The sequence below is a fragment of the Dama dama genome, chromosome 1, assembly GCF_033118175.1.
Source record: "Dama dama isolate Ldn47 chromosome 1, ASM3311817v1, whole genome shotgun sequence".
Classification (NCBI taxonomy): Eukaryota; Metazoa; Chordata; class Mammalia; order Artiodactyla; family Cervidae; genus Dama; species Dama dama.
Genome location: NC_083681.1, coordinates 8,009,771 through 8,036,094, shown reverse-complemented (window position 1 = coordinate 8,036,094; position 26,324 = coordinate 8,009,771). Strand labels below are relative to the sequence as shown.

The window sequence follows — 26,324 nt, the reverse complement described above, 5'->3', positions numbered from 1 at the left end:
GGTATTCCATTCACCTATGATGAAAAGGACATTTTTGGGGGGGTGTTAGTTCTAGAAGGTCTTGTAGGTCATCATATAAGAAAGCTAAAATCATGGCATCCAGTCCCATCACTTCATGGCAAATAGATGGGGAAACCATGGAAATGGTGACAGACTTTAGTTTTTGGGCTCCAAAATCACTGCAGTTGGTGACTGCAGCCTTGAAATTACAAGATGCTTACTCCTTGGAAGAAAAGCTATGACCAACCTACTAGACAGCATATTAAAAAGCAGAGACATTCCTTTGCCAACAAAGATCTGTCTAGTCAAAGCTATAGTTTTTCTAGTAGGTATGAATGGATGTGAGTGTTGGACCATAAAGAAAGCTGAGCACTGAAGAATTGATGCTTTTGAACTGTGGTGTTGGAGAAGACTCTTGATAGTCCCTTGGACTGTAGGGAGATCATCAGTCAATTCTAAAGATAATCCATCTGAATATTCATTGGAAGGACTGATGCTGAAGCTGAAACTCCAATACTTTGGGTACTTGATGTGAAGAACTAGTCATTGTAAAAAGACCCTGATGCTGGGAAAGATGGAAGGCAGGAGGATAAGGGGACAACAGAGGATGAGATCGTTGGGTGGCATCACCAACTCGATGTACGTGAATTTTTCAAGCTCCAGAGTTGATGATGGACAGGGAAGCCTGGTGTGCTATAGTTCATGGGGTCGCAAAGAGTCGGATATGACTGAGTGACTGAAGTGACCTGATACAAGACATTGGGCTACATGCTAGGAATTGCAAAAAACAATCAGACATCAATTTTGCTCTGGGGGTTAATTCTCTCATGAATTAGATACAGTGTGATATTGTATCCATTACTATTTTTTTCAAGTAGCTGTTAAAATCTTAGGTGTAATTTATATTATACCAATGAGCATTTATGTAGGCACATGTCTTCAAATTTTTTTATGGAAGACAACAGAAAAAGTAAAATTCACAATACAAGTGTGTACTTTCCAGTCACTTTATCCAGAAATCTATTAATGGCTGAAACAAATTAAATCAAAGTCTCCTTTTGCTTCTCATATAAGCATGCCTCTTTTAGTTTCAGTACTTTTTAATACTGGTAACAGATGTTGTCATGTTGGCATTAGGAACTTCCGTTGGCCTTGTTGGAGAGGTAAGTGGATAGGGATTTAAGGGAGCTGTGTGGTTGGACAGTAGGCTGGAGTATCTTTCAATAAGCCCTCCTTGGAGGGTCTTCTGCTGGGCCCTGGGAGCTGATGGAAGTGATGGCTCTCAAGTCGTTTGTACACCAAAATATAACTATGTATTAGTTACGATTCTTTTTATTTCTTTGTTTCTTCCTTTTTTTCTTTCTCTCTTCCTTCATCTACTAAATAAATCATATACAACTAGAATATTTTCTGGCACAGAAAGTGCTAAGGAAGAGTTAGCTTTATTGTTTTTATTATTATTTGTCTTCTGCCAACTAAATTCAACATAAAGTATTTGTGTTTCTCTTTCTGATTGACTTGTATAATAGGCTCCCGTTTTATCCACCTTTTTGGAACTGATTCAAATGCATCCCTTTTTCTAGCTGAGTAATATTCCATTGTGTATATGTTCCATAACTTCCTTATCCATTCATATGTCAATGGACATCTAGGTTGCTTCCATGTCCAAGCTATTGTAAGTAGTGCTTCAATGATCACTGGGGTACATGTGTAAAGTACAGAGGTGGACACAGCCATAGCCCGTCAATTCCAATCAGATTCTGTGGGAGACCTGGGCCTGGCACAGCCCACTGGAACAGGTGGCCATTTCCTCCTCCAGGGGATCTTCCTGACCCAGGGATTGAACTCTCATCTGTTATGTCACCTGCATTGGCAGGCAGGATCTTTACCACTAGCACCACCTGGGAAGCTCCAGTAGTACAATACATACATAAACAAATATACTTAACACAGTTCCTACAAAAGAATGTGAACGTATATTTCTATAGACAGTATATGTCATGAGCTAGTATATTGAGATGTAAAATTGCATTTTCTGTTCTATAGTTTCCACTGATCTTGCCAAGAATTCTGCGTACCCTAACCTTAGATGTGCCTTCAGGACTACAATCAAACACTACTTGATTGAAGGCAGTATCTCTTTCTAAACTTGGGAAAACCTAAGATCATTTGAGAAGGCTATGTCAGTTGTCTTCAATTAAGAGGGAGAGGGAAAAGGTTTGAGTGAAGCATAAGAGAAAGGAGCAATTTCTTTAAACTGGAAAATGGGACATTTGGGCAGTTCCCATCAGGAATAAAGATCCACACTCTATTTCCCACTCCTTGGAAGCTGCTGGGGTTGCCAGGAGGAAGAACCTCCGGAGTCTGGATCCTTTAGAGCTGGAGACTTCCACGGTGTAGGTGAGCAAAAATTGAAACTCAGACGTTATCTTCTCCAAGGCACCAGGAGGTGGCAGAGTGGAGATTTAAGCCCAGAGCTGTCTAGAAGCAAATGCACATTCTGTTAGAATTATCTGAGCTTTATGCACAAACAGTGGTTTTCTAACTGTAGTGAGTGAGGATAGTTACCTTACATATGGGGAGGGAATTTTCTTTCAAGTACCTTGCAAAGGGTGTGGCAGGAAAAGCTCAGAATTTTGAATCAAATGACATAGGTTTGAATCACGGCTGAGCAATCTTTGATGTTGTCAACTGCAAAAAGGAAATAATAATGCCTAGCCCATTTGTTTACAATATAATTGAACTGATATGTACCTTTTAAACTGAAGGATTACATATTAAAGTTTTTTCACTTCCTGCTCTTTAAGACTGTCCCTGTGATCGGGTATTACATAACAATACAAGATAAATACTAAGGGTTCATAGACATGAAATTCATTTTCTGGATTCAAAAATATATCCAGATTCATTTTCTGGATAAGTATTTTCTTGAAATAAAAAGGCAAACTTGTCCTTAGAATATTAACCAAAATTATATACGTACATAAAAATTTGATGTACTCTTATTGCTTGATACTCTAGACAGCTTGATTGCAAATGTATAGTTACTAGATGTACACAGAAACAATATAAACCAAAACAGCATTTGGATTTTTGTGTAAAAGGAAGATTTGGATTTAAAACTCAATTAGAGTTTTGCAACAACTTAGACCGCTAAGCTTTAACCTCTATGGTATTTCATTTCTCACATATAAAATGAAAATAGTGATATTAAGATATGCCACAGCAGTGTGGAGGATAGTGAATTCCTCAAATGCAGGATGTATCATGCTGTCATAATAGCTGCTCAATGAGTATTAATTCCTCTTAGACTAGAAAGACACTCCAAATCACATACCTAAACCCTCTTACATTGAGATGAGGAAATCATGCCCCCAAATTTTATTTGCTTTAATTCATTGGAAGCAAAGCTATCAGAACTATTAGAACTGTGAGTCCTGACAAGAATGTATCAATATGCTAGATATTGATAGTAAATAATTTCCTAAAACATAAATTAAATTCAAGTCTTGAGGAAAGTCTTATTACGCAATGAGGGAATTTAACTTTTGGTTAAATGCACCATGTAAGCCAGCACAGTGAGTTACCTCCTTTATTACTTTTGGAAACTTGCTCAGGAAGCAGCCGTGTTCTAAAGGGTCACATCATCATCATCACCTTCAGTGCCATAAGCTAAATGTGATTCGAAGAGTAAATGTCAAGGTGGAAAATTTCTTAGTGGTTTAAATCATGGCCAGGAAGTCAGGTATCGTAAATACTCACCTTTAGTTTTGTCTTAGGAAAGTGAAACAGCTTCCTCTTAATTGTGCTGAGGCACTCTCGCTGATAGAGATGGTTATATGAAGAATCAGCTGTTACTCTATGGCCTGACACTTACCAGGACCAAACCCCAGAGTGGAATTTTCCCCCAAAGCATCTTTTTTTTCCTAGTGAGAATCGGATTAAGGGCTTCCCTGTTGGCTCAGACAGTAAAGAATCTGCCTGCAATACAGGAGAGCCAGGTTTGATCCCTGGGTTGGGAAGATCCCCTGGAGAAGGACATGGCAACCCACCCCAATATTCTTGCCTGGAGAAGTCCATGGGCAGAGGAGCCTGGTGGGCTACAGTCCATGGGGTCGCAAAGAGTTGGACACAACTGAGCAACTAACACTTTCACTTTCAAGGATTAAATGACTTAAGTGGATCTTCAAGTACCTGTCTTTCAGTAAAAGCTGGGAAGGCCAGCGTTTTTTTTAACCTCTCTGTGTTCTTTGCTTCTTTGCATCAGGTGGCCAAAATATTGGAGTTTCAGCTTCAGCTTCAGTCCTTCTATGAATATTCAGGACTGGTTTCCTTTAGGACTGACTGGATTGATCTCCTTGCAGTCCAAGGGACCCTCAGGAGTCTTCTCCAGCGCCCCAGGTGGAATACTCTGGCCACCTGATGAGAAGAGACAACTCACTGAAAGAGGCCTTGATGCTGGAAAGGACTGCGGGTAAAAGGAGAATAGGGCAGCAGAGGGTGGCATGGTTAGATAGCATCACTGACTCAATGGACACGAATTTAAGCAAACTCCAGGGAACAGTGGAGGACAGAGGAGCCTGACGTGCTACAGCCCATGGGGTTGCAAAGAGTCAGACATGACTTAGCAACTGAATAACAACAACATTCTTTGCTTCTCTCTGAAGCACTTTTAATCAACTTCAGATTTGCTTAAGAAATTTTCTTCGTGTGCAAGAGGTAATGCTTGTTAGCTGAGTAAGTTAGTAGTTTAATTTATTGTTTATAGCCTATTTCTGAAATAGATTTATTGCTGAATTATTCACTGAGTTAATTCATATGCTTTGGGGAGCACTTTCTCAGTTTTCACATTTATTAAGTAACATGTAATGGATTTTTTTTTAATTTAATGTTCTTAAATATATAATTGGGCTTCCCTGGTGGCTCAGCTGTTGAATACTTAATATTCATCTCTCTATAATTTAGTTCAGAAAAAAAATCTTCTTCTCTTTAGTCCCCAGCTATGACATGTTCCCTCATATCATCACCCTTCCACATGGTCCTGATCCTGACCCTTCCTCTTCACACTTGACCTGACAGGCTTCTGCTGGCTCTTCACATCCAGAAGTAAGCATTGCTTTTCAAGAGCGAGTCAGCTGAGAGAACGGTATGTGTGTTTTCCTCGGGAACCATCTGATTGAAACTTAATTCAAATGAAGTTAATTTTAAAGACTCAGAGGAATCATATAGGATCCAATAGCAAGAAGTGGTTTGAAGGGATGTGTTGGGCAGGGAGTCGCATCCCTTCAGCTCCTCCACCAGATTTCTCAACAGATTTCTCCAGCCCACTTCCCATCACTCAGAACCCTGCCATTACTGTTAGCACTCAATAGGGCAGAGTGAGGAACGGATACAGTTCAGCCAAGCGGATGATTAATTTCCAGACACATTTTCATAATCTGAATATGAATTCAGACTATAAGGACTTCTGGCAACAGCTATTTACTTTTTTTTTTTTTTTTAATTTTCAGTAAGGAAACCTGGACTGTAATATATCCCTTTCCTTGTAGAATTTAGATGACACGGAGTAACCGACAGCTTTAGACACCTTACTTTTCATCCCAAGCCCCTAAAATTTTGCTGTCAGGGAGGTCCTGCCTTGAGTTTTCAGGAGACAGTTCAACACGGATAGCAGATGAACTGGCTGCTCTTTCTCCTCTTTTCACAAACTGCTGGCTGCTTTCTGACATGGTATTTTCCTCTGCCCTGCTGGGACCCCGCAGCAAACCTCACATACGCTTTGAAAGCCTGTGGCTCTCCAATCCACTTCCAACTTATGTCTAAGCCAGGAATCATTTCACTGGGATGATTACACTGGACTTATAAGGAACTGGAAGAATCTCATGGACTCCAATCTCGGGACGGCTTCCTGAGAAATGGAACAGTTACAGGCTCCGTCTCCATCTCCCCTCTGAGCCTCTCTCTCCCTCGTGTTCTCAGCTTTAGCCTGCAGGGTCACTGTTCTTGTCTCTTTCTGTAGACCCATGAGAATAGTCTGTGCAGGACTTTGACACACCATGGCCCTGAGTCGGGTGCCCACCCTAGGTGTTCTTATAGATTCTGTCCACAATATGGTCTGACTGGGTATTTTGGGTTGTTTCTCACTCTGGGAGAGAGCACCTCACAGTCTCTACCTTATCTCTGTGCCTTTCTGTAACCCAATCAGACTTTCGCACGACTGTGGGGCTGCAGGTACTTAGGTACTGCTTAGCCCAACCACACCTACTGGGACCTTAGGAGGGTATGTGCAGAGAAGGGAAATGAACGGGGCAGACATCAGCATATGCCAGACAGAGGATACAGCAAACATAAGGGCTGAACGTAAAAGGCTGGACGGGACAGAGAGCGTGGCGTGTAGACGAGACCTCGAGTGGCTCCGTGGCTGGAGTCCGGCACTAGGGTGGGCCACGATGGGAGCTGGCATACAGACGCAAGCAGGGCTGAAACTGTGAGGGACTTGGATGCCATGCTAAGGAGTTGAAGGAGATAAAAAGCCAAGGTCGCTCCCCTTCAGATCTTGACACATCTTACACCTTTTGTCTGGTGGGGACATCATCTTTCTTTCCCTTCATTCACTAAGTGCTTGCCCTGTGGGTTTCAGCTTAAATGTATCTCCTCTGAAATTCTTCCCTGATGTCCCCAAACTGGCTTAGTTGCTGTGTGTGTCCCCAGCTCTTTGGGCTTGGCCTGAGCAGTGCTTATATTCCAATCTGTTTTCCTGACTGCCCGTTCTTCTCTTCCACTAGAATATGAACAGGAATCTTATCTCCGTGTATCTTCATTCTTGGCACAGGGCCTGGCAATCTCAGACACGCAATCTGTTTAAGGAATGAATTCATCAGGGCATGAATGGGATAGAGATAAGTCAGACCACAGCAGCACCCATTTCCTGCTTGAAGGGTAAGCTTGGTTTTGCTTCTCAGGTAGACTAACTGGCTCTTTCTTGGTCTTTAGATCAGGCAGAATGAACGCTCTCCTACAGGTTCCCTGGGTTCAGCCCTGGGACTATGGATGAAAATTCTCTCCAGACACCTCCTTGTTCGCTATCCATTTCCTTTGTGACCAATCTATATTCCTTTCCTTGTGTGATTCCACATTTCATCACCTTAATCCTTTGCCCTCTCTACTGGCTCCTCCCTGATTTCCTCCCTTGACCTGCTGAAACACCCCTCCTCACTCATCATCTGCTCATCCTTGGATCATCCAGGAGGATTCACACATTCTTGCCCCAAACTGTCCATGCCAACAACATATCCCACCCTCCTCTCTCTGTCAGACACACTTATATAAAAATAACAATTCACACCTGGACTCTCACAAGTAGCAAAGAAGAGGCAATCTGTAATGGCAGATTATGATACACTTGCTACCTTGCTTTGTTTCGTTATGACTCTGATGCTTCCAGTCAGAGTGGTGGAATATAAATTTATTGTTCATGTGTTCTTTAACTCAATATTGGAGTGCCCCAGGGCTTTTTTTTTTCCTTTTTCTTTCTTTTTTTTTTTTTTTTTGAGGCCACTTCTCTTCTATATTCTTCCTCAACTCTTAAGCTCATCTTTAAACCATCTATGTGGGACTTCTCTGGCAGCCCAGTGGTTAAGAATCTGCCTGCTGCAAGCTCGATCCCTGGCCTGGGAGGATTCCACATGCCGCAGGGCAACGAAGCCCCTCTGCCACAATCACTGAAGCCCACACACTCGAGAGTCCACGCACCGTAACAAGAGGCGCCACCGTAGTGAGAAGCCCACACACCACACCTGGGGAGCAGCCCCTCGCTTCAACTAGAGGAAGCCCGTGGGCAGCACCAGAGACCCAGCACTGCAAAAATATTCCTTGATTTTTTTAATTAAAAATAAGTAAATAAGACAAAGAAATTTTAATAAAAAATGAAACCATCTCTGTGCTGATGACTCCCAAATTTACATTTCCAATCCAGAGCTTTTCCCTAAACTCCAGACTCATAAATCCAGCATCACTGTGTGGTTGTAAGATAGACATCACAAATACACAAGCCCCAGACTAAGCTTACAGTCTTCCCACCACAGCCTGCTCACACCTCAAGCGAGGGCGGCTCAACAGCATTGTCCTAAGAGTCAGATCCTCCGAACTCCTCTTTTTTCCACACTTTACAGCCTCACACTTTCACACCCTACATCCTGCTGATTCTATTTGCAAATACATCTCAGATAACGTCTCCCCACTTCCACAGTTAACCGCCTGGTTGGAGGCACCACACTCCGTTGATTAAAACAGTGCAATTGCCTCCTAACAGGTCTCTGTGCTTCTACATCTATGTTCCCGTATGATCTATTAATAATCTAACAGAGTATCCAGACTCTTCTGACCTATTCTCTCCTATGGTTCTTCCATTTCACCCAAAACCCAAAGTTTTAAACCGACCTGTATGACTCTGCAGGACTTGCTCCTGCCTCAACCCACATCTCCCTGCCTTTCTCTTCTAGTCCTCCCACCCCCTCCCTCTGACTTCACTGCCATCAGCAGCCCCCTTGATCTTCCTTGAACACTGAGCAGGGGGACCTCGGGCCTCTTCACCCCGGCTGTTCTCTCTGCCTAGAGCGCTCTTCCTCCCAGCTCACCTGGCCAGCTCTCTTGCCTCCTTCGTCTCTGTTCAGATATCACTTCCTCAGGGAGGCTCACGTTGTCTGTACTGTAGCTTTACAGTGCACCTCATCACCACCCCAGCCCTCCTCACTTGAAATCCCCTTACCACATTCTGTTTTTTTTCTTTTTTCCGAAGCATGTATCTCCTTCTAACACACGATGTAGTGTATTTATAGTTCTTAATTGTAGTTTCTTTTCTGCCTCTCTCATGCATGTAAGTTTTAAGAAGACAAAATCTTCATCTGTTTTGTCCACTTATTTATCCAAATGTATCCACGCTTTTACCACTGTGCTTAGCATACAGTGAGTACTTAGGAACTATTGCCCAAAGAGTGAATGAATAAGGAAAGAAAGAAATGAATGTCTCCTATCCTGTCTGCTTTTTATGTTTATTTCCATATCAGCGGTATCACCCCCAAATTGTGAGCTCCAAAAGTGTTGGAAGCACTTCTGTCCTTTCTTAGTCAGAATTTTGACCTAGATTTCTGCCATCTGTAGGCTTGCGGTTGTGACTCTCCTCCCAAGTTTTTACTTGCTCATGAGGATGTAATTTGAATCTGATTAATCACAAAACTGACATGGACTGAAAGCACTGAGAAAAAGACATTTTCATTTGCTACAGAGTCAAATGGTAACATGTTAGGACTTCATGGAAAATGAAATTCAAAACAAGTTAATGTGCAGAAATGTTTAAAAGTTAAATTGTCTTCAGAATGTGTCAGGGAAATCAATTTGATGTTCTGTAACAGATCTATATAAAATATTTTCATGCCTTTGACAATGTATCTGTGGTCTCATGTGTCACGTGTTGTCCCAAGTGTGAGAGTCCTCTTCAATGCTCTTTTATGAATCACCCATGCCCTTTCCTCTAGTATCAGATTTTGCAGTGATTTTTTAAAATCACTAATCTACAATTAGGATTAATCTATGACTCTCTTAAGGTAGCCAAATGCCTCATCATCTAATTAGTGATGTGCATGAATGGATGAGAGAGATTCCCACTGTCCCTTTCTACTATCCAGCAGAATCCTAATTGACAAGTCATTAAACATTCTTGAATTATGAATGAACTATTTATTAAAAACAAGCCATATTCCTGTACCCTTAGATGCATGTAAAATATTCTATTACCTGAGTTAATATTCCTTATTTAAATGGAAAAATATATAAAGCAGCACTTGTAGAAATTACTCAAGTTACAAACCTTTGACTTTTGGAAGTCTGTATTACATACCCATACCTAAGTCCTCCCACCTCCCCTTTTGATCCAGCCAGCTATAAAGAGCCAGTTCCTTTCTTTATCTCTTTTCCAGCTCTTGACTTATTACCTCTGCCAGTCTTTCATTTGCTCCATCTCTTTTGTTTTTCATCACATGTATAGTCAGTCCATATCAATACAAAGAGTAGGGAGAAGCAGAGGGGGTCATACATAAGTTTGGCGTCAGACAAGATGGATTACATCTCTGGTTCAGCCATATATTATCAGCATGACCTTGAGGATACGGCTTATCCTCTCTGAGCAGCAATCCTTAGATTTGTAAAACTGATGCAATAATCTCTACCTCCCAAATAAGAGTTAAGTGAGGTGATGTATGTAAAGTATTTATTTCTGCATTAAAACAGGACAAATAATATATGTCAGACTTTCAGTTGGACTAGTTAATGTCTGAGAGCAGCTTTATTTTTGCATGCCAATCAAATAATAGGAATAATAGGAAAATATTTAAAATCACCTACTGATACACTGAATACTGAAAATAGTATACTGATGCCTACAATTTTATTTGATTTATTTACTATTATTTATTTACCATTTTTCTACCATTTTTCCCAATGTTACAATGAATGTCCTTGAATACATTTGCATATCTGATGAAAAGTTTAACCTTCAAAGTCTGAGCAGAGATGGAGGGGTAGGGAAACTATTGTTTATATTCTCCACCACATGGGCCATTTGGATACTCATGACCACAACAAATTACACATTACTGAATTATCATTTAATGTAATAGTTTTATTTACTTTAAATATATTTTTATTTTTTATTATTTTATATTTAAATTTTATTTCTTTGATGCATGCATTTATTTAATCACTAATTTAGTGACCAATAGGAAGCTGAATAAATAAATCACATATTTATCTCACAGAGTGTAGTCATGAAAAAGTGAAGCAAATTCTGCATGTACGGATGTGGAATGGTTGCCAGGCTATAGTAAGTGAAAGTAGCAAATGGCAGAGCAGTGTGAGTTTATATGCCCCATTTTAACTTAGGGTGTCTCTGGTGGCTCAGACAGTAAAGAATCTGCCTGCAATACAGGAGATCTGGTTTGGGATGATCTCCTGGAGAAGGGAATTGCTACCCAATACAGTACTCTTGCCTGGAGAAGCCCATGGGCAGAAGAGCCTGGCAGACTATGGTCCATGGGTTAGCAAAGACTTGGATACAACTGGGCAGCTAACACACACACACACACACACTCTTTAACTTATAAAGATAATATTATTGCTTGTATATGTATAAAATAGTTCTGAAGGATTCCTAAAATTCTAGTTTGTTGCCTCTGAAAAAAGGAACTAGATAGTGATGATAAATGTGCAAGGAAAATTAATTTTTCATTGCATGATTTTTACCTTTCAAATTCATGCTGTGGCTGCATAGTATCTATCAAAAAATAAACCAAGTAAATTTAGTTAACTTTTAAAATAAAGACATGTTCAATCCTTGGCAAAATATTGTTATTTATTAAGATTACATCATAAAAATCTTTCATTTGGTATCTCTTGCACTCTAAGACTAATCAAATGCTGAAAAATCCCACATATTTGTATCTTTTCTCTTTTTTAAAAAGAAAATTTAGGTATAATTGACATACAGCATTGTATTAGCTTTAGGTGTACAATATAATGATTTGGTATGTGAATACAAGGCAAAATGTTTACCACAGTAAGTTTAGTTAACATTTATCACCAAACACAATCACTATATCTTCTCTTTTGAGTTCTAAACTCATTTATTTCATGGTATTACTTGGAATTCCCTCAGACAATTCAAAATTAGCAAAACTGAGCAATTCTTCCTAACTATTGCCCTTTCCTCACAAAACTGCTTCTTTCCAGTTCTTCCCCCATCAACCTGTAGGCTCAATGAAGCTATCTGGGCCACTTCTGTCTGTTAAATAAACTCCATATCTAAGCTATCATAGAGTTCTGTTGTTGATCATATATATATTCATATGCCCATCTGATTCACCCCTGTGACCGCTTTAGTCCAAACCATCTTCTCAGCTAGTTTTCACGTCTTCTTTCAGAACCTTCTCCAATGCCATTTTCCAAAACTTCTAAAACCACCCAGCTCAAAGGAGTTCCTCTGTTTTTCTGTCAAAGAAGCCTAGTTTCTCCTTTAAAACTCTTACTAAAATTACAGTTGCACACCCATGTTTGTCACTCTTTGCAGATAGTCTTTCTTGCTGGATTATAATCTCAGTGAGACAGGGACGGTGTCCATTTCCTCAGGCTCCCATGCCCACAGCCTAGCACAATACCTGAAACATGGAATGCTATTAAAAATTATTCTCAAATGAGTTAATAAGTTATAGCATGAATGAGCTCTTATGTGTAGCCGATACTGTGCTACATGTATTACTTAGGAGTGGCAAACAGTTTTTAGGATAAGCATTTGTCCATGGGAGCTTACAGGGGCATGGACAGATACAAAATGAGGGTATATACAAAATACAGGAGGGTATTTTCATAGGTGAATAGAGGTGATCTGAGCACAATTATTTACTTAGGCAGGGAAAGGAATGCCATTGATGGAATATATAAGTAAAAGGAGAAGATAAAGAACAGGTTTATTTCCCCACCAGAAAAAAATAGGTGTAAACTAGGTGATTTGCTTTAATTATAGGATTCTGCTTCACAACTTTTTTCAGAGCCTGCCCTGAACAGTGACAGCTCCCCCTAGATCTTTCTCCTTAGGTGTGTCAGGAACACATACGATGCCTGGTTGGTGGATTAGCATCCCTTTGGTAGGGCACCTGGGGAGGGGAAATGGCAGATTGTTTGCCCATTCTGAGGTCCCAGCCGTGGAGACCCTGATCCTGTACTTCCAGTCCACTGATCAGTCCACAATACACCCAAGATCATGAGGAAAGTGCATTCATTGAAACAAACAACACGATAAAGTAGCCGAAAAATTCTCTTTATTAAATAATAAGCAAATAGTCTATATACAGTCACTTGCCTGTTGCAGAGTGCTAACCCTGTTCCCTTATCCCATGGGAGGCTGATGCGGTGACCAGAGTACACATGCACAGCCCATTTGAATGCCCTCTGATACGTGAGGCTAGTGGGCAAGACACACAGCTCACACTCTCGGTCTCCGTCTGCACACACAGGAGAACGCGAGCCATTTCACTTCATGGAGACTTAGGTGAAGAGTTACCAGGTTAACTTAAAATGCCCATGTTGTGCCTTCTAAACATCTCTCCTAACAATTCAACCAGCTGTTACTCTTCAGCACATGTGTCACTTTCTTTGCATTTGGGTCAAATTCAAACTGCGAAGATCCTTTGAAGAAATAGTAAAATCCTGCAAATGCAGACAGGGGAAATAATGAGATAGTTTTCTTCAAGTGAATAAATTTGGCAACACACAAGACTCAGAATAACAGATACCTAAAAGTAGAAAGTGTTCATAGAGATGAACTATGTGCCAGGAACTATGGTAGGCATTTTGCATGACTCTTATTTTCATTTCTTTCTGTAAAAATCCTATGAGGCACATATATCTAACTCCATTTTACACATGAGGAAGTTGAGATTCAGACAAATTTAGATGCCTGCCCAAGGTCACTCAACAAGGAAAGGATGGGAACAGCACCCACTCCAGCTCCGTCTGACAACAGAACCAGGCTCTGGGTTATTAGGTTATTTTGCCTGAAATCAGATAAAATTCTCTGCATCTTCAGAAACTGTGCATCTTTACACTTTTCCTTCCGAACACTCCTCCTCCCCTCTCCTGACAAAGAAGCCTGATTCTTTGGCCTCAGAGAATCTCAGGGACTCTTTCAGACCCAGATGATCCTTTATGACTCTGCCATTCTGGTGCTCAGGTTACCTATCAACAAAGATCATCTATCCCTCCACCCTTCTATACCTGAAGGGGAAAAATTTCTTTCTTTTTTTTTTTTAAACTTTGGGCTCATAGAAAGTTAAATATTGGCAACTGACTGACTACTCAGGAAAGACAGAGAAACTCTCCATGGGAATTAGCAGTGGGATGGAGAAGCCAGCTGGCCAGTGTTGAACTTGGCCACACCACTTGAGGGGGTTTTTATACAGCTTATTCTATGAAGTAGTCATACAATTGATATGAAATTTGTAAGCTGAAATTTAGGGTTGGGAGGAGAAACCTGGTTAAAGAAAACTCTTATTAAACACTTCAACTTTCCTCTTTCTTCCGGTACTATGGAATGTTTCAAGTGCCCCACTGCCAACAAAAGGAGTGTCCTCTTACCAAATATTGGAAAAACAGCATCCACCTCTGGTTCAACCCCTGGAAAATCTTCCACTATTTGCTTGGGAAAACCTGGCTCCATGGATTGTCTCTTCTCATCAAATCTGCCCCAAGTAAAAGAAAAAAAACTCAGCACTGCACAGAGGCCGTGTTATCAAAACCGGTAAATCATGTCAGGGTTAACGTGGAATTCTAGTCAACTTCCCAAGATTTGCAAATAAATGTCAGACATGTTTAGTGCTACAGAAATGTGTGACTTTAATGGTACTGCAAACCTGGCTCTTAAAACTATATCTCTACCAGAAATAGGCAACATCTTGATCTAGCAGATGCTATTTGCTAGCATATTTCTTAGGTCTGGACAGAAAGAATCTTAATCATCCTTCTATCACAAAGATGTGAACACAAAGTGAATTCAATCATTCATTTCAAATACAAATTTAGAGTTTTCTATCATATATGGTTCATATATGTTGTCACTGGGGCTTCCCAGATGGCTCAGCAGTGAAGAATCCTCCTACCAATTCAGGAGACACAAGGTTCGATCCCTGGGTCAGGAAGATCCCTTGGAGGGGGAAATGGCAACCCACTCCAGTATTCTTGCCTGGGAAATCATGCACAGGGGGGCCTGGCGGGCTAGAGTCCAAGGGGTCGCAAAGGGTTGAGCACGACTGGGGGGCTGAGTGCACACACAGGGACTCCCCGCAGCTGTCTAGAGCCCCGCCGTTCCTCCCGTGGGGGACGAAGGTCTAAGAGGAAGGCAGGCGACTTCCTTGGAGAAAGAAGATTATTTCCCTAACTAGGATCATACAAAGTTATTACAAGCAAATCTTACCTCCAGTATTTGTCCTCTACAAAGAAGTATGTTTTCTTCTTTTCCTTGTCAGAAAAAGCTGCGTCTATTTTCCTTACTGTTGAAGGAAGGCCCAGGGTATGGATGCCTCTTGGGTAACCTGCTTGCATCTCATTTCCTCTGATGGCCCAGAACTGATTTCCTGTTTTTATGGGAAACAAAACCCAATCACATTGAATCTGTAACAAGGAAGTCGCTGGTTTTGGAAATACTTCTTAGCACCTTTGATTTTCATAGTAGAAAAAGAAGCCAGAATTTTAGATTTAGCAGCCCCAAGTAGACATTAAACAAAACCTTGTAGGTTGAATGAATGAACACAGTTGTAAATTCCAAATGAGGGAATTTACAACGGGGCTATTTCTATTTTTGTGTTCATTTCATCACCTATAAAAGATAAGTAAAATAATGCCAGTCTCAATTACAGCTTTGTTATATTTAAGCAATAAAGCAGACAAAATTTGTTGTAGAAAAAATTAAAGTCTTAATCAATTTTCCAGTGAGAAGCTTTATTTCAGCAAGTTAAAGAAATTGTTACATAATAATTACCTTTAAAAATGAAAACTGTGTCTTTGCTAGTAACTTCATATGCGGCATCTATGTCTGAAGGAAGAGATGGCCAGAATGAAGAGATCAAAAGAAATTCAGGTTCAAGTGTCCTGAAGGATTTCCGCCAAAAATGTCTGAAATACATGCAAAAAAAAAAATGAAAATTGAAAAAAGTCTTTCACCTTTTAGCATATTTCCCTCACTCTCCTTCCTCACCCATTTCCCTCCATTCCCACATCCTCTAGGATCAATGACAGACAGAAATCAGGTATGTTGCCATTAAGGAAAAATCTTTCCTTTTTTTTCCCCAGAAGACTGCACTGGACCTGTTGGCATAGGATTCCAGAATAATGTCTCTGTGAAAGGGAAGTTATCCTATAATGCAAATTAACCAATTGATTATAAGCTTTAAACACCTACAATTCATGCAAAACAGTATACATATATATATATATATATATATAAAACACCATCATTTATATTTTCAAAAAGAAAGGGAGATGTGTACGTAACTGTACGTACATGTAAATATATTTTTATACATACACGGAATAATTCTGGAAGGATATTTAAGCACTCATCACTATGGATGGAGATAGGGAGAACTGAGAAACTGAATCAGTGATGTGATGATGACTTCTTTTAACTTTCTTTCCACTTGTGCAGTTTTATCATGTGCATATTTATCCAGCAGTGACTAAATTAACTGGTTAAATGTAATAGTGTCCTGGTATCATTTTTAAAGGAAATAAAGATAAAATTCAGATTCTAAAGTTTTACTTGTGACTTTTCAAAAGTGACCATTACTTAATAATATTTGGGAATGACAATTACAGGATAAAAATCAAATCATCCTAAGTCTTTGAAAATGAACTTGACAGTTTTAGGAAAATGTGGAAAGTGGAGCATCAGAATAATTTCAAGTCTCAGAGCATAATTGTTTTGTTTTAAATGTTTAAAAATCTCTATCAAGTTTCTATTTGTTTTCCTCTCTAAGCATTGTATTGATACATCGGAAGAACAGATGGGAATGTAAAGCTTTCTGGACTGACCTGCCTTTAAATAACAGGATTTCTCCTCTCAGTGTACTGATTGCATCGAAGGATAAGGCAGGATCACATGCGGCTGGGGTCCCGGCTTCGGGAGGCACCGATTCCGTGGGCACCGCGGGGTCATTAGGGGAAACTGGGGGAGACCCTAAAGAGGACAGAGGTGAGGATGCAAACATCAGCAGGAAATGATGCTTCTATCACTGTGTATGCTTTCCACACGTTCTCAAAGTGCCTCAAGTTAAATTACAAATGCTTTATGCAGCATTTGGAAGCTTTCCTGAAGACCATCATTGTAAAGCCACCACGTCTAATTTTCCAGCATCACTCACCGTACAGGAACTGAATGCCGTTGACATCATCTTGAGAAAGGCGGAACCGAGAGAGGTCTGTGAGCGGGTCGTAGATGGGGTACATCAAAGCCTCACGGTGGGTTGAGTGTTGGAGGCCCAGGGAATGGCCAAGTTCATGGGCAGCAACAAGGAATAAATTGATCCCTATTTAAGAAATCATAGATAACAGTTACTTATTCCTTAAATACACGTACATTATACAGGTCAGCTGTGTATTATGTTCATTTGGTCAGCTATTATACTCATTTATTTCCTGGAACCACACAGTGCCTTTGTTGCCCCCTCGCCACATTTTTTTTTTTTTGGTTCATCTGTCAATTGACTGATTACACTTAATGGAAAGTCAAGTGTTTTTCAAGGCTCATTCTTGAAATTAGTCTTTCAGACAAAGTATCCAGCCATTTCCAATTACTCCCATCTCCAGTCTGCCTCTGCTGATTCTTGTTCCACTGGGAATCTGTTACACTCCATTTCCTCAATATTCTCAGTTATTAAGATTTCTCCAAGTTAAAACAAAAATCTCACCAAAATAATTCTGAGAGATGTATCACTAACCTGATGTATCCTTTGTCCATTGTTCATCATCATCAAAGTGAGCATCTCCATAAAACCCTGATCCAGGTGGATACGCATGAGCCAAAACTTTTCCAGGTCCATCAAAAGGCAGAAAGTCCCCATGTTCTAAGAGAGGGAAAAAAATTTATTGGATGATCGATAATTAGGATCTCTTTGGAATCTTTTCTAATGAAACAACACTAGATAAAATTTTGTGTGGGTTTTTTTTCCCCCCTTGTTTCTGTTTTGTTTTTGTTTTTTTACCTCTAACTGCAAATATGATCATTATGTCAGCTTCTCCTTCATAAATCCTGGAGAATGTAAGTGGAGTCACCTCCTCCCAGACTGTCAGAGCTTTTGCAATGGCAGAATCAACAGCATCTCTGGGTAAATCCTTTGTGTAATTCACAATTCTGTATGAAAAAAAGAATAATAAAGATACTATTTCTCCTGTGATAGTAATTTATAAAATCTCAATAGTAGGTCAAAATCTCTTTGGACCCATTACCTGTAGGTGAGGTGAGTTTTCCTCCACTTGGGCGTACCAGGAAAGGTGCTGAAGGAGCCAACGTCAGGAATCCCACATCGGGGCTTGCGTATCACCTCCAGAGTATCAGAGTCCAGCTTTCCTGTCACCTCCAACCCCAGAAACTTCTGCATCTCTTGAATCTTTTTAACTACTGGACTACTGTCCTTTCTTCTAACAAACTGTTTCGTATCCTTTGCAAGATTGTAGTAGTTTTCTAGATATTGCTAATGGAAAATAAGTATAGTTTTAGGTCATTCTTATGATTTTTAGTAGTTTACAGTAAATTTGTGCAGTTGCTCACTTAATCTATTTGAAATAGTCTTCTAGCTTCCTGAAATAAAAGTCAATGTCATGTTTAATTCTTCAATTACAGACTCTTCTTCACTTTTGCTTTATCTTTGTAACAGAATAATCTCTGCAGCTTATTTTACTACCAGAGCAATGAAAATTGCCATGAACTGGAAAATCAAGGTAAGAGTCTAGGGAACTTAAAGGAGATAAACAAAACAATCGAACTTCCTTGTGTGTATTTGTCTATTTCAGCTACATTTATTTAATTTTCCACTTTATGCCTCTCATAAGGAGCTGGCTTAAGAAAAAAACTTAGAACAATCTCTGTGTCTAAACCTGACAGCAGCAATAAAAATATCCAGCTAACCTTATATTGGATTAAAATACCTACAGAAGTTTCAAAATAAGACACATTTCATACACTCTCCGCTTGTTATTCATGTACCTTAAACAATGCTGCTACTAAGGTGGTTTTGATCTTAGGAAAATACCTACTATCTCTGGCTTTTGTTCCTTCCAGTATAAAAAGAGAAGCCCAGATGAGTGATACTGAGACCCTTTCCATGTGCAACACTATATAACTCTGCCCTTGAACTTCGTACATAGTAAGTTCCAACAATTCTGTGTGAGTTTTATAAATAGAAAGCAGAGAGAGTTTGCCCACTGGGCCATCAGGGGATGTGACTGTCTCCCTTAATTACCTGGACAAGCTCCATGCTGTCTTCCTTGTCCCTTGCAGCTCTGTCCAGAGGATAAGCTGAGCACACTGCCACACATAGCAACAGCAGAATCGGAAGATTTCTCATTTCCACTGACTTTTCTCAGCTCGATGTTGTCTTAATGGCTTGCTCTCTGTCTATCTTCTCCTAGGTCCACGGTCTAGAGTCCGATTTTTATAAGGTGACAGTGTTTGTTTAGATCACCCGCAGCTTGACTCATGATTGCTTTCTTCCAAACAGCAACAGGACCGTTTCCAAAAATTCTGAATCCAGAGTAGTATGATACAACCTACTTTACTAATTTCTCCCAACGTTTCCAATTTTGCAAGTCAAAAGAGTGATTAATATCCAGGAAATGCTTCCTGTCTTGGTAAGAAGAAAACTGGGGCATTTTTTTTTTCTTAAATTCTGGAAAAAAATGACTGGAATTTACTAGACAGTTTACATTTGTGGGTTTGAAAGAAGTAAGTTAACCTGGTAAAAAGTCAGAATTCTGTAGAACTTTTACATGCAGTTTTAAGAAAAATGTATTTAAAATCAAATGTGATAAGAGGTAAGTAAACACAAAGCTGAATATATATAGCCAGAGTCTATACTGTTAAATTCTGTAAAAACAGAAGAAATACACTCTAGAATAAAATTGAAAGGGAAATTCACTTTTTGAGCCTTTGATCTGAAATACCTAAATCTGATTGAAACTTCGATTTAAAAGCAGGCAGTTAGTCCAGGTAGGACTCTATCTGATAACTTTTCACTTTTGTCTTCCTATTTATCATGCTTCTCCATGACTAATCAGACAGGCTAGCACATGATCCTTACTACCTCCAACTGATATAATCATTCTTCTAGCTATTCACTTGTTTCTCAAGTGTCACAGTTTTAAATGTTTCAGAATAAACAAATTAAGATTGTAGATTTGAAAATAACATTTAGAGGAAAAATATAGAAAAAGTGACCAAATTAGCTGGGAAGGTTGAAAGAAGGAAAAAAAGAGTATAATCTACCAGAGGAAATGATCACTGCATAACTAATTTTGTAAGAAGTAAAGAAATTGTACAGGAATTATGAAGAAGGAAAGATATTTGCTTGAGAGAAAGCCTAGGATAAAGCCACAAATAAGTGAAGACTGAAATGTTTGGATATAGAGAAAAATCCAGGAACAGGATAAACAACCATACAGACTCAAGAAAGTTTTGCATCTCTGAAAAAATGGCAAAGGGTTAACTTTTTATTGAAGTAAAAAGATGTGAACGTGAGTAGTGAAAAATGAAGTTGTGGGAAGATAGGTTGAAGCTTCTTTGTGGAATGTCTAATTAGTGACTAAGATGTTTATTTATTTTATTTTAGATGTTTACTTGATTTTGTTGTTGATGGAAATCCATGTTTCTACAAAATACTTTCAATTAAATTTTTAAATTTCAATAAAATTTTGTATTTTTACTGTAGAAAATTTAAAATACATAAAAATGTAGAGGAAATTAAATTATTTATGGTCATGCTACTAGGAGGAAAAATACTATTAGCACTTTACAGTACTTTTTTCTGATTTTTAATAATTGTGTATTCTGTTTTATATCATGCTCATTTGTGGACACTTTATAAAATTTTATCTGTTTTTTCTGTGAATTTGAATGTCATCAGCCAAAAGGAAGTACTAATAAGGCGAAGTATTTCTTCTTCACCTTGTAAAAATAAAACATGTTGCTTACAGGTTTTGTAAAATGTACATTTTCCATAGTTGAAATCAGATCATGTATATTATTTTTCATGTCTAATTTCCATAGAAACATTCAAACATATTGGTTGAAAGGTGAACTAGAGCAGAAAAGGAAGTTGGGAACAGATAATATCTGCAAGTGGGGTGACTATCTTTTTCATTTATAGAAGCCTAAGGACTCAGATCACTCAATAAGAGTAGTAAATGTGTTGAAATCCGTCTTTCAAATTCCTTGGAAATGACAAAGACTTTTATGTGGCTTCAGGCAACTTGATTTTAGAGAAGGAAGGAGGGCATTTTGTAATATGCTTGGTGTAACAATTTAATCGTGCACACAAAAAATAAAAATTTGGGGGGTACTCCAATAGGATGTGTATTTAATCTGATTATAGGATACAAAATACTGCTTGTAAAACACTTTTTCTCGTATGATGATTAGAGAGGAAGCGGAAGGGAGGCAGGTGTGAAAAGCAGCATGGTTCAAGCATAACCCCATACTGCCAAATCTACCGGACAAGTCACCTTTCAGCTGGAAAACTGAAAACAAGCTGAGAAACAACAACTCTGTTACACACTTTAGAGCCGGACCTATGCATTCTGAAATTGTCCGTTTGGGGTCAGTTGGCAATTGTATGTCTTTATGTAACTTTCCAAGGTGGTTCAGGAGAAATTTAATAATTCTAGCAAGTCTGAGTGTCTCTTTCAGTAACTTGTACTATGGAAGGTATCTTGGATGAGAATGAAAATCTAAGGTCACAATTTCTTTTCTCTCATCCAAAATCAACATACCTCCAATAGAGATGTGGTTTCAATATTTTCTAGTTCATTGAAAAATAAATGTTCTGGTCCCTGATCAGACATTTGAAGAAAAAAAAAAAAAATCTTTCCAGTTCTTTAAAATGACTGCAAGTTCCTGAAGTTTTATAAGATTAACATAGATAAGCCTCCAAATCTATTTTCTAATAAAGCTTCTCTGACCCTATAAATAGTGGAAAAGTATATTCTAAAACAATTCTGTATATTCTAGAACCATCTTGTTTTCAATGTTATAACTTTTCCCCTTTCATTTTATGTGCCATAGGTAGTAGACGCTCATTGCAGCACTATTTATGGTAGCCGTGACTTGGAAACAATGTAACTGTCCGATGACAGATGAATGGATAAAGATGTGGCACACGCATACGATGGAGTGTTACTCAGCCATAAAAGGGAATGCAATTGCGTCATTCATAGGGATACGGATGGACCTAGTCTGTCATACAGAGTAATGTAAGTCAGAAAGAGAAAAGTAAATATGATATATTAGTGTAGATCTATGGAGTCTAGAAAGATGGCACAGATGAACCTATGTCCAGGGCAGGAATAGAGACATAGACATAGGAAATGGACATGTGGGAGTGGGGGGATGGGAGGGTGGGGCAAACTGGGAGATTAGGATTGACATATAGGCACTACATGTGTGAAATAGAGAGCTAGTGGGAACCTACTGTGAAACACAGGAAGCTCAGCCCAGCACTCTTTCATGGGATAGATAGGGTGGTAGCTGGGAGGTCTCAGAGGGAGGGAATCTATGTAAGCATACAGTTGATTCACTTTACTGTACAGCAGAAAGTAACACAACATTATAAAGTAACTATGAAGTGAAGGGAAGTGATAGCTGCTCAGTCATGTCTGATTCTTTGAGAGCCCCCTGCCAGGCTCCTCTGTCCGTGGAATTATCCAAGCCAGAATACTGGAGTGGGTTGCCATTCCCTTTTCCAGGGGATCCTTCTGACCCAGGAATCGAACCTGGTCTCCCTCACTGAAGGCAGATTCTTTCCCATCCGAGCCACCAGGGGAGTCCCAAAGCAATTATACTCCAATAAAATAAATAAATAAAAGAAGTTCATTGTGGAGAAAAGAAAAAGCTTGGAAACATTATTTCTTTGGCTACTAATCAGGGTCTTCAATCTTTTTATAAAAGTATTATATATACACATATATATGTACAATTTTCAAATTATATATATTTTTGTGTTTTACATTTAGACCTCTGATTTGTTTTGAGTTAATTTTCGTGAAGAGTGTAAAACTGTCTCCATTCATTCTTTTCCATGTGCGTGTCCAGTTGTCTCAGCACCGTTAGTTGAAGATACTACCCCAGCTCCATTGTGTTTCCTTGATCTTTTGTCAAAGATCTATTGACCACACTTATGTGGATATATTTGGGCTCTCTATTCCTTCCCACTGATCTGTTCTTGTACCCATAACACACGGATTTGGTTACTGTCGCTCCCTGTTCTCTTTCAACACTATGTTGGCTATTCTGGATCTTCTGCCTCTCCATACAAACTTTACTATTAGTTTGTTGAAAGCAAAAGTTGCCCAGTCGTGTCCGACTCTTTGTGACCCCATGAACTATACAGTCCATGGAATTCTCCAGGCCAGAATACTGGAGTGGGTAGCCTTTCCCTTCTCCGGGGGATCTTCCCACCCAGGAATTGAACATGGGTCTCCTGAATTGCAGGCAAATTCTTTACCAACTGAGCTATCAGGGAAACCCTTAGTTTGTTGAGATCCACAAAGCAACTTGCTGGTATTTTGAGTGAGGCCAGTTGTCTTCTTAGACTGAAAATTTTCCCACATAATGTTTCTGCCAGATAAGTGAGAACACTGCTTCTAGGAGATTTATCTGGTAGCAGTGATGAGCTGGACTAGCAGGAGAAGAAGGTAAACCTGACTGGCTTATAGGGGCTATTATAATCTAAGTGAGCCGTTGGGAGAACCAGAGGACTGCACACAGAAGTCCTATATAAGGAAAGAGGTGATACAGACAGAAAAGGGACAGGAAGGATAAAAAAATAATAAGAAGAAGGCATCAGTTCCATTCAGTCACTCAGTCATGTCCGACTCTTTACGACCCCATGGACTGCAGCACGCCAGGCCTCCCTGTCCATCACCAACTCCCAGAGTTTACTCAAACTCATGTCCATTGAGTCGGTGATGCCATCCAACCATCTCATCCTCTGTCGTCCCCTTCTCTTCCTGCCTTCAATCTTTCCCAGCCTCAGGGTCTTTTCCAATGAGTCAGTTCTTCCCATCAGGTGGCCAAAGTATTGGAGTTTCAGCTTCAGCGTCACTCATTCCAATGAACATTCAGGACGGATTTCCTTTAGAATTGACTGGTTGGATCTCCTTGCAGTCCAAGGGACACTCAAGAGTCTTCTCCAACAACACAATTCAAAAGCATCAATTCTTCGGTGCTCAGCTTTCTTTATAGTCCAATTCTCACATCCATACATGACTGCTGGAAGAACCATAGCTTTGACTAGATGGACCTTTGTTGGCAAAGTAATATCTATGCTTTTTAATATGCTGGCTAGGTTGATCATAACTTTTCTTCCAAGGAGCAAGTGTCTTTTAATTTCAAGGCTGCAGTCACCATCTGCAGTGATTTTGGAGCCCAAGAAAATAAAATCTCTCACTGTTTCCACTGTTTCCCCATCTATTTGCCATGAAGTGATGGGACGGGATGCCATGATCTTAGTTTTCTGAATGTTGAGTTTTAAGCCAACTTTTTCATTTTCTTTTTTCACTTTCATTAAGAGACTCTTTAGTTCTTCTCTCTTCCATAAGGGTGGTGTCATCTGCATATCTGAGATCATTGATATTTCTCTCAGCAATCTTGATTCCAGCTTGTGCTTCATCCAGCCTGGCATTTTGCATGATGTACTCTGCCTATAAGTTAAATAAACAGGGTGACACTATACGGCCTTGATGTACTCCTTTCTTCCCCAATTTGGAACCAGTCCATTGTTCCATGTCCAGTTCTAACTGTTGTTTCTTGACCTGCATACAGAATTCTCAGGAGGCAGGTTAAGGTGGTCTGGTATTCCCATCTCTTAAAGAAGTTTCCATCTCTTGGAGAAAAATGGGAGGAACTGAGATTACTAGTCTATAGTTAAGGGCTCCCCTGGTTCAGATGGTAAAGAATCTGCCTGCAATGCGGGAGACTCAGGTTTGATCCCTGGGTTGAGGAGATTCCCCTGGAGCGGAAAACGGCAACTCACTCCAGTACTCTTGCTTGGAGAATTCCATGGATGAAGGAGTCTGGCATGCTAGAGGTCCATGGGGTTGCAAAGAGTCGGACATAACTGAATGACTATCACTTTCACTTTTCACAGTTAAGATTGATTCACAGTTCCTTTCTTTGTGACTTGACAGGTCTGTTCCTAGTATGGAAAAAAGCAAAGATTAAATGAGGCCAAGCAACAGCTATTTATTCGGCTCTTGCTATAGAGCAAAGTCAGACACTGAAATTCATATCTTGGCAGACAAACTCAAAGCAGACAGACACATGGAAAACATTATGGTGGGGGAAAGGGAAGCTTTCACATGTGTCCTGATTGGAAAGTGTTGATGTGGGGACACTGTAGCTGGGCTAACTAGAAGTGGGCCTCCTGTGCTATTGGTTAAGAGGTACATATTTGAATTTTTCTGATTGATCCAAGTTGGAAACAAGACCAAAATGAGACAGGCTGTCAATTTCTCAGCAAATGTTGGACATTTTGGATTGTCACAAAAGCTACCTTTTAGCCTCCTAGATTGTCACTAGAGATATCAGTCTAGCTTCCTGCACTTACAAGCTGCTTTCCTGGGTTGTTTATTGCATATAAAGGGATTGGTTTCCTGGGCAGATTGCTACAGATAATGGGTCAAAGTCCTGTTTTCATGTATAGTTCAATCATTGTCTGTTTGTCCGTTCAGTTTCTTACTGAAAAAGTTGTCTCTACTCTGTGCCTTATGCACCTCTGTAAAAGAAGAGAAGTTGGAGTATTTACACTTGGCTGAATTACTTTTTATTTTGTCATCCATATATTATTTACTTAAATTCTGGAATTTATAAGTGTTACATTCTGTGGCTTAGGTCAGATATCTGTAACCAGTAACACTCATTGCCCTGACAAAGCCATGTAATGATCCTGGGCAATGCTTTGCCATGGCTGAGACAGCTCATCTTCTGATGAGTCATGATTTGTAAATGTTGACACATTTTTGGATGGATCACATTATGTAAGAAGGCCAGAGTATAATTGTATTGTGGTAATAGCTAAAGTAGAGTTGGCAATGTACCAAAGCATGGCTAACTCACATAAACCTACAGAGCTAGTGGTAGGGTGCCAGCTTACTCTCCATTAAAATTATACCGTTAGAAGAAAGGAATAAAGGTTCTGAACTTTCAATATTTTATATGCTTTTAGGTAATTAAAGCCTATCACTTTTCTTGGAGTGTGTAATACACTCTTCACTTTTTAAAAAAGATATGGTCTTGTTCCTTTGATTGGAAGATTTTCCTCTGCCCTCTCATTTTGCCTAATTTTTTGTGTTGTATTTGTATTAGGTATGCCAGCTGCATTTCCAGATCTTGGAAAAGTGGCGTCATGGGGCTCAGCAACATGCTGCCCTCTGGTTACCAGAGCCACGTGCTGTGGAAGCACCCCCTCCTGCTGTGGTCGGGCAGCGACAGTGGGCACGCTGGGGGCAGGGCTGGC

General features: G+C 39.7%; 1 protein-coding gene across 1 annotated transcript; it reads right to left on the bottom strand.

Annotated features, from left to right (window-relative positions):
- Positions 1-12,849: 12,849 nt before the first annotated feature.
- Positions 12,850-19,244, bottom strand: LOC133057117 (stromelysin-1-like). Its single transcript, XM_061143240.1, has 10 exons — positions 19,059-19,244; positions 18,046-18,290; positions 17,802-17,950; positions 17,538-17,663; positions 16,962-17,126; positions 16,633-16,777; positions 15,581-15,714; positions 15,017-15,176; positions 14,182-14,285; positions 12,850-13,254 (listed from the first exon to the last, which is right to left on the bottom strand). Exons 1-10 carry the CDS (start codon positions 19,161-19,163, stop codon positions 13,154-13,156), a joined length of 1,434 nt encoding a protein of 477 aa, XP_060999223.1. The 5' UTR covers positions 19,164-19,244; the 3' UTR covers positions 12,850-13,153.
- Positions 19,245-26,324: the final 7,080 nt, after the last annotated feature.

Coding starts and splice junctions, on each gene's coding strand:
- LOC133057117 (XM_061143240.1), bottom strand. CDS start 19,163: ATGAGAAATCTTCCGATTCTGCTGTTGCTATGTGTGGCAGTGTGCTCA. Junction 17,127..17,537: donor ATGGACAAAGGATACATCAG/GTTAGTGATACA, acceptor TTTCTTAAATAG/GGATCAATTTATTCCTTGTT. Junction 13,255..14,181: donor TGCTGTTTTTCCAATATTTG/GTAAGAGGACAC, acceptor CTGCATTTGCAG/GATTTTACTATTTCTTCAAA.